The 9,581-nt window shown below is 38.7% G+C and overlaps 1 protein-coding gene across 1 annotated transcript; it reads right to left on the minus strand.

Moving 5' to 3' along the window:
- Positions 1-6,421: 6,421 nt before the first annotated feature.
- On the minus strand, positions 6,422-8,720 carry LOC149653630 (uncharacterized). Its single transcript, XM_089847014.1, has 3 exons — positions 8,662-8,720; positions 6,931-7,189; positions 6,422-6,790 (listed from the first exon to the last, which is right to left on the minus strand). The coding sequence occupies exons 1-3, from the start codon at positions 8,718-8,720 to the stop codon at positions 6,422-6,424; spliced, it is 687 nt and encodes a 228-aa protein (XP_089703140.1).
- Positions 8,721-9,581: the final 861 nt, after the last annotated feature.

Raw genomic sequence — 9,581 nt, forward strand, 5'->3', positions numbered from 1 at the left:
ATGGAAATCAATCAGTCAATGAAAAAAAAACAGGAAATGAAGTGTATAACTTTAGGAGAGATATAACTTTTATCTGTTTTAAAAGACGCAATTGTCTACGCCTCAACTGTTAATCCTATATTCTCATAGCTACTAGGATGTCAAAAACCGCCCGGTTAAACCGAAAACAGGTTTTTTCAATTCCGGAGCACCGGTTATTTCATTCTTCGGTTTAAATCGGTTTTTTTAATTCAGAAAATTCAAAGTTTTTCATTTTCGTCACTTAGCTTGGGTTGGCTGCTAACAATCTACCGCCATGACGCAATATAAAAGGAGACATAGATGCGTATAATGCAATTTTAAAGGAACTTTCCTTCTCTTTCCAAGAAAATTACTCCATCTATCGAGTAATTTTCCGTTGGCATATTGTAGAATGCCTTTGGAAAACGGCATTAGTTAAAACCTATTGGTACTACCTACTCGATACTAATATTTGGTCTTTGAGTTTACGTTGGAGTATAGCATTTTTCAATATTTATCATAAACAGCCGGATAAAACCCGGTTTTTTTGTCCAGTTTTTAGGATCAGTTAAACCGGACATTAAAATTAATCGGTTATCCGAAAACCGTTTTTTTTCTGGGAAGTTGACATCCTTTATAGCTACATTCACAACTGGTTTGCAATGTAAACACTATTGTCTCGTTTCACCTGAACGATATTCTTAGTTTGCCAACATGAGTGTTAACGTTAAATATCACCAAAGCTGATTTGTGGTTAGACGCAAGGTGCACCATAACAAGAGTGAAAACTCCGAAGCTTCAAACCCATTACGATTAGCCCTTTCACTGATCTAATTGCCACCATGGTGCTTACTTCTTTTACAAAATCTAGACCTTATTATTTAAACGTGTACTGAACTTTCCGCTCACTCTGAACCGTTAATGTCTCACATTACAGACAAGAAAATCAATACCCTTAGTTTACTTCATCTCGGGTCTCAATTATTTTCTCTTTGGTTCACTAAGCCTAGTACATTTACCCGACAAAGTTAAGGGCTTAGTTTACTTCTTGTAATCACCATAGCAAGGATTAATCTATATACAGATGTAGTATAGCTAAAGTAATATAGAAACAGCCATTTCAAGTAATAATAATAAAAATATCCTTGGAATATCAATTTGAAACAGAGCTTTAAAGCTACAAAATTAATAAAGGCATCGTAATTACGAGAAATATTTCCAAATATTCACTTTATATTATGGAAAAGGGAATATTAAGGTTCTCTAGGATTTCTTTACACATCAACACAAGGCTAACTGCTAACGCAGCGTACTAGTGCAACAACGGACGGACACACACATACAATCACAAAGACTGCTTTTTAAACCATTTCGTATTAATTTTGAGTTGAGAAACAAGATTATCTAAAATAAATATAATTAATATTAAATATTTTCTTCGTTAGTTGTTCGCTTTATTGAGCGTTACATCGCTTAAAAAAACAATTAATCATTCTAGAGAGACTTGACTAATATTGACGTTTGAAATGAAGCATACGCCTGTTGCTTCGCCTTACTCAAATAGGTAGTATATAAAGGTTTCGAATCGCAACTATAGGTAAAAACAGCGCAATTGCGTGAACCTTTGAGAAGCTAGACGTTTCTCGTAACCTTAGCCGATTGTATGTCCTAACCTTAACGATGATGATGGAGGTAGAAGTCACTAAGTACAGACTGGTGTCCTTGTGGGATGGACAAAAGACCAGATGAGGTGTTGTCAGACCGACAATGGAGTACGAGCCAGTGTTAGTAGAATACAGTTTTCCAAATTTCCGGGAACTGTAAATGTGATCCGGAAATTGTAATTGCTGCAATTTGCCAACTTAGAACATGGTCCCCTGACAGACAGATACGTTAAAATTAGAATCTCTCCGTGACATACGTCACTCGGAGAGGTAAAATTCTTTCATTATAATAACCGTATTAGCGATATATGATTGATTCACTTTATTAGATTATTATTATTATTATTATTTAAATGAGATACATTTATTTAAAATATAAATCGAATATTATCATTTATTTTCACCACCCATTCATTTACATATGTGATTACCCTTTGAGAATGACGAAAAAAGCGCTTTTGTGCTTGAGTACGTGGATTTCGGCCGAGCGGTTTATATTTAGGCTGATCTGAATTAATCTGCAATCGCATAACCCTATTATTACGTTAACTTGAAGAGCCCCGTTCTAGCTCTCATTTGACTTAAGTAATCGTCAAATTAATCTGCAATCGCGTAACTTAAAGAGTGGCTCTATTGTTAAAATTTTCAGTGTCAACAATCTAACACTGTAGGGTATCCTCCCCTGGAATTATGTAAAGTTTAATTAGTATTTAAACAACTATTCGCATTCTAATTTAGATGCTCCTGACTTGAAGACGACAAAGTTTGGTACATCGGCCCGGTTCACACAGCTGTATATTTGTTGGTCTTGCTTCTTATTATCAACCCTTTTCATCTGTGGTGTTAAAACCAATTTCTTGCCCGTCAATAAATATTTGATCAACAGAATTTCAGACCTGGAATCTTACCCAAATTCTAAACTTTTGCTGTGGTTGGACGATGGCTTGGGATCAGCTTGTGATTCTGAACGGAATGGCTTTGAGGTAAAGTCAAAATAAATGCTACTTTTATTGACACCGTTGTAGCGTATACGTTTATGTGTAAATCGAAAAAAGAACCTTGTTAAGATGTACTTTAAACTTCAGAATTAGTTTCGCAAAATGGTTAAACAAGAATTTAGGTAAATAATTTAAAAAAATAATTGTCCTGACGGGCAATGCCGGGTCCTTTACATAATTTTCAGGGTTCATAAAAAATTGGCACGAAATTCAATGACTTTTCCAGGTATTCCCTGACAAAATTCCACAAATTTCCCCGATCATTTTCAATAATATACATGGCGAACATCTATGAAAACCAATCTAAATTCACTAGAGTCATTTTAGCACTAGTTGTTATAAAAATAAGCCAGCTGTTTCGTTTAAATTAACTAAGTAAAACATAAATATCTGGAGCTCGCTTCGCTCGCTCTGCACACATTTTCTGGTCACCCTTCTGTTATCCAGACTTTAAATTTCCCTCCATTATACTTTTCCGTGACATTGCCCTGACGTTTTAGGTCCATTTTCAATTTCCCTGACTTTCCCCTAACCTTTTAGGTCCAGTTTCAATTTCCCTGACTTTTCCTGGTTTTCCAGGTCGTGTACAAACCCTGTTCTTTGAGATGTTCTTTAAAGGTTATGCGAATTTACAATTTCATATCATATTTTAGCACGATAGTGGTATTATGTTACACTTTCAAGTCTCTACTTTAAAAATATATCGGCTAGGAATTTCCGATATATCGGCCGGTCGATATGTCGGCTGTACCCGCCCATATCGGTGCATCCCTAACAAAAACTCAGTTTCGATATATCAACAATTTTGTCTTGTCGAGTTTGTTTGCCTCTTTTATGACATCACTATGACGTTGAGGAAAAAAGCGCGGGAATCCTATACGCGCGAGTCTCGAGCTTCTCGCCAATCTAATCTCTGGGTCTGATAGCGGAGAGTGGCACCATCTCACGTGAAAAATATATATCTGTGACGTTGGACTACAGGGAAAAGTTTTAGCCTTTCATAAAAAAGGATTTCAAATAGTTTCATATGAAGCATTTTCAAATGCATATTGCCAAATAGCCAGAAATCGGAAAATTAAAAGCTTGATATTTTTGAATTCACAGTGATTAATTCTATCTTTTATTATATAATTCAGAGGTTTTTCAAACGAAGCTTCTCATACCCTTTAAACTTAAGAAGTACATAATACTTCTTTCGAGAGAAGTGTACCACAATGCGAGGTATTATTATTGGGGGAGAGGGGGGCTCACGTCCTAGCACCGATGCCAGAGGCATATTGTGCACCCTCATGTTCAGGCCTTGAAGAGACCCGTGGCCACGGCGTAACGTAGAATTCGTTCCACCGTCATGGAAGAGACCCGCGAGGGCTCCACAGTATGTGAATCAAAGTGTTCTAATCTGGTATGGTCCCATTTCTCCCAATTCTGTGTTTCCCAAAATACATTTTTATCCCAAACTTTCCGATTCCCAATTCTCCCAATCTTATATTTCCCAATCGGAATTTTTATCCCAAACTATTCAATTCTCATTTCTCCCAATCGAATGGTTTCGTCTAATATTTTATGCTGCAAAGGGTTGGTTTCAAAACGACTTGGATTATTTTTAATGCGAATAGGTTAGGTTAGGTTCCGGTTAGGTTCAGGTTAGGTTTGGTTTGGTTAGGTTAGGTTTGGTTCAGGTTAGGTTAGGTTCAGGTTAGGTTAGGTTAGGTTAGGTTAGGTTAGGTTAGGTTAGGTTTGGTTTGGTTTGGTTTGGTTCAGGTTAGGTTAGGTTAGGTTAGTTTAGGTTAGGTTAGTTTAGGTTAGGTTAGTTTAGGTTTGGTTTGGTTTGGTTTGGTTTGGTTTGGTTTGGTTTGGTTTGGTTTGGTTTGGTTTGGTTTGCTTTGCTTTGCTTTGGTTTGGTTTGGTTTGGTTTGCTTTGGTTAGGTTTGGTTTGCTTTGGTTTGGTTTTCATTGGTTAGGTTAGGTTTGGTTTGCTTTGGTTAGGTTAGGTTAGGTTAGGTTAGGATAGGTTAGGTTAGGTTAAATAATTTTCCTACCAATCAATGTGAAGTGTTATTCTAAATGTATTATATTTTTCTGCTAGATCCACGAGAAAGTTCGTGTTTTATAAATCATTTAACTATAGTACGCCTTTTCCAAAATATTAATGTTTAACTTCATTGACTTCTCAAATAATATGCCTTTTCCAAAACATTACTGTTATGTTAGGTTAGGTTTGGGTTGGTTAGGTTAGTAATATTTTATAAATCATTTAGCTATGGTACGCCTTTTCCAAAATATTGATGTTTAGCTTCATTGACGTCTCAAATAATATGCCTTTTCCAAAACATTACTGTTATGTTATGTTAGGTTAGGTTTGGTTAATAATATTTTATAAATCATTTAGCTATGGTACGCCTTTTCTAAAATATTGACGTTTAGCTTCATTGACTTCTCAAATAATATGCCTTTTCCAAAATATTACTGTTATGTTATGTTAGGTTAGGTTTGGTTTGGTTAAGTTAGGTTAGTAATATTTTATAAATCATTTAACAATGTTACGCCTTTTCCAAAATATTGACGTTTTGCTTCATTGACTTTTCAAATAATATGCCTTTTCCAAAACATTACTGTTATGTTATGTTAGGTTTGGTTTGGTTAGGAGGACGTCTCTTCCTCTTTGGAGCGGTTATACACTTCAAGTAAGTGTATATTTGAGTCTTTTTGGGTATGCAATATTGGGTTAATTGGAATAGGAGAACTGGGAATTGGGTTGAATGATGTTTGGGTTAATGGGAATTGGGTGTTTTAAATTGAGTGAAATAGGGGGTAACCTGTTCGATTACCAAACAGAAAATACAAGATTCAGGAGGAAAGAATAAAACAACTAAAAAGGGAACTGGATACGGGGAAAAAACTCCATTTGAATATCTAGAAAAACAACTAAAAAGGGAACTGGATGCGGGGAAAAAACTCCATTTGAATATCTAGAAATCATAAAATGGAAATTCAAACTAAACTGAATATGTAAAACATATCATTGTTAATAAAACCCAAAAATTCTCTTTGAATTTATTAACATATGTTTTATGCTGAATTGGGAGAAAAGAAATTGGGGGAAAAGACATAGTGTTGGGTCAAATGGGATTGGGAGATATGGGAATTGGGAGAAACGGTTTGGGTTAAATGGGAGTAAATCTCTAATCTGAGTGAGCCGAAGTAATCGCACTCGCACAGTATGTGAGTGGGAGATTCTTCCTTCTCCCTGCACGACCGGCAGAGAGGGTCGTCAGCAAGGCCAATCAGATGGAGGTGTCTATTTAGCCGACAGTGCCCGGTCAAAAGACCGGTGGCCAGCCTAATATCCCATCTGCTGAGCGCAATGAGGTCCCTAGCCCGAGACCTGCAGGGGCCATTAATAAACAGTTTCGTCTGTCTCTGGCCCTCCATATTGTTATAATATAGCAATATGTAAATGTAAACCTCCCGTAACGAGAGGTATATTAAAAAATATATAGTAGGTCTAAAATAGACAAAGGCTCCGAGTCTTATATGATAACAAACAGCACATATAAGCTGCCCGTGAGTGCTTCAGAGTTGGCCTTGTAAATGACCATGAACGAATAAATTTAATCTAAACTTTTAGAAGTTCTATGTTTTGCCTAACCCGCTAACATCATAGATATTATGCCAGAGCTCATTTTGAATTACAGTCAACCTGTCATGCAGAATTCGTCTAGCGTACCCGTAGGGGATCGGAACGACCGGCGCCGGTCCCTAGAACTTGACCCCCGCCCCCTTTTTAGAAAACCTATCGGCTTGCTCATTGCCATGATGCCCGCTATGTCCCGGCACCCAGTACAACTGGATCCTGTTGCGGGACGCCAGTCGCACTAGCAGATCAAGGCAGCTGCGCACCAGTTGAGAAGTGATCTGACACAAGTTCAACGCTTTCAGGGCGGCCTGACTGTCCGAGTAAATTCTCACAGTCCGTCCAGTATACCCTTTCTTGATGCAGTAGTCCGCGTAATAACAGATCGCAGCAATATCCGCCTGGAACACACTTGCATAGATGCCCAGACTCTCAGAGAAACCCACCCTTGTGGTTTGGCAGTAGTAGCCGGCACCAGCGCCGCCGGAATCGGTCTTGAACCATTGGTGAACCACAAAGTCTCACTTCCGGTACCAAGAGCCAGCGGGTTAGTCCACTCGGCCCGACTGGGAAAGTGGATGCTGAATGGCTTTGTAAAATCAAACCTAGTAATGGTTTTGTCAAAGCACATCGCCAGCGATGGCTCAAGTGCAGCATACTCCCGGAAGAGCTTAGTATGGCTGTGATCCCAAAGTGTGGGGGCCCAGTAGCCATTATTGTAGAGCCTGTAGGCCCCCATGGCAGCCTCCTCCTCAACGAAGAGATGAAGATGAAGCGTTTCAAGGAGTATCTCCATGGAAGCAGTCGAGGTTGATCTAATGGCCCCCGTGATACCAATGCAGGCCAGCCTTTGAAGCTTGCGCAGGTCAGCCTGCACCGTCTTGAGCCGGACCCTAGTCCACAGGGCCGGATTAAGGGGGGGCAGAGGGGGCACCTGCCCCCGGGCGCCAGCAAAATAGGGGCGCCCAAGATGTATGGTGATACCCAAATCTGAGCGATTGTTTTATTAAATTTTCGAAAAACTCAAAAACATGACGTTAGTTTTGAATGATTACGGGACTGTTTTTCGTTTTTAAATAGGTATATTAGCTATCGAGACCAATTTATTACACCAAATTAGTTGGGACGAGACGATAAATAGATTTTCCGAGTCTTAATCTAGAAAAGCCTATTCAAAGACATAGGCAGGGCTGATACTAAGTCACTTTTTTCAAATTCGGTTACTAAAAGTCACTTTTCCAAAAATTAGTTACTATTTGTCACTTTTTTTGGATTTTTGAGTCTTTCGGTGTTATTTATCTTCTCGACCACAAGGTTAAACGTAATATATTTGACTGTATGACGGTTTAAACGCAAAAACAGCGAGATTACAGTTGATCAAACCCAAAAAATTGTGGAGCTCGCTTCGCTCGCTCATCAAATATTTAACTTAATATTTATAATCAATCCAATTCAAATGAATGTTTTAGTTTTGATTTAAAACGACATCAATTACTTTGCATTCTGAGCTGTGCTCCAAAATGGTTTAATTCAATTTCGCCGTAGAAATTTTATGATTGGACCTTTCCTTTGACTGGAAATATCTAAGCCCATAGATTGGGCTTAATTACGGCACCGACCTTTAAAATATCTTTAACTACTGAAAATAATTATGAAAATCGATCACGTCTGAAAACATTTCATTTAAAGTGCCCTTATTTTATAGCTTAATTTGCCCTTATTTAGTCACTTTTTGCTTACTATTTTTAAATTTATTAGTCACTTATTCAACTAAAATTGAGCGTATGAGTGAGTATCAGCCAAGCATAGGGATACTTTTCACTTAACAAAATTACAATAGGGAGCTAACAGCTGGCTAGGGGGAAGAGATAGTCTGACGTCACGCAGCCGCCCTCTGGTTGGCATTTTTGCGCGTAGAATACTGTTTCCAACCGTTAGGGGGTATGAAACTTCAGTAAGAGATAGAAGGGTGTGACGTTTCAGGGTCAGAACTGTTAGCTCCCTATATTTCTAATAAAAACAAAATTGTTAAAATTTCTAGCTGGTTTTTATAAATTATGGGGCCAAGGGAGGGGGCGCCCATCGAGCCACTGCCCCCGGGCGAAAATCTTCTTAATCCGGCCTTGCTAGTCCACCAGACAAGCGCCCCGTAAAATATTATGGGTCTAATGATCCCAGTGTAAAGCCAGTGTACGGCCTTGGGGTTGAGGGCCCAAGTCTTGCCGACAGAGCTCCTGGTACTCCGAAAAGCATTTTGACCTTTTGGTTGCACCGATCAAGGAGCGGCTTCCATGCGAGGAAATTATAACATAATTCTTCCCACAAGAGAACATTAAGAGTAAGGTTACAAAACTGAATCACATACGCGACTAATAGTTCCTTCATCTTTACTTTATTAGCGCTTAAACGAAAGCGCGGCTCCATGATCACCCCTAGTAATCTGGCTAATCTTTTGGACACGAAATTTACCTTGCTAAAGGCAGGAACCAATCAGACCTAATGCACTAGTTCCCATTGGTTCCTGCCTTTGGCTTAAGTAGCCTTTAGCAAGCTTAGCCATTGTGTAGCAGAAAAGCCATCTATAAGGGGCATCAACGGAGCCGCGCTTTCCTTTAACTATTTTACAGGATGCGTTGGTGGATTTTTGTCCCGACTCCCGCGTCAAAACGAGGTTTGTGGGTTGATTGCTGAGGATTTAGTACTAAACTGTTATAGAATTCACCCCATGGTGCGATGCCAATTTGACGTTTGTTGCTACATAACTAAAGTATTAAGAGGATACTGAGTGTTATCCTTCTTCTATTATCCCCTTCTGATATTATCTATTAAATTTATTTCATTGAAGATAATATTACTCAATCCCACAGCTAAGACCATTAAAGACAGATGGACTGCAATGATTATATAAAACCCCCGTTCATCACCTGTCGTTGACCTAGCGGTATAGTTCCGAAGCAATTCGACTCATAAATCATGTTATGGCTAAGGTGTGAGTCGAAAAATTTTCAATATTGGTCGCGTCGTGGCGCTAGAGAGACGCTGCCCTAAAAACTCTGCATACGAATCATACACACGTTACAAGCCACTAAAACCTTTTTTTCTGGACTTTATTTAGAGAGACCAGCAGAGTGTAGCTTAAAATGTTCCTGATTGGCTAAGTAGTTGCCTTTCCAAGGTTTCCGCAGGTCTGGGAAAGCCTGGAAAAGTCAGGGAACTTGGTTAAAGTGGCTAACATATCTGCGGTTCAACCATCCAGCTGGGTGACGTTTTAGATATCACGTTTGA

Source organism: Phalangium opilio, unplaced genomic scaffold (genome assembly GCF_054372755.1).
Source record: "Phalangium opilio isolate 3A_F unplaced genomic scaffold, DU_Popi_V2 ptg000082l_1, whole genome shotgun sequence".
Lineage (NCBI taxonomy): Eukaryota > Metazoa > Arthropoda > Arachnida > Opiliones > Phalangiidae > Phalangium > Phalangium opilio.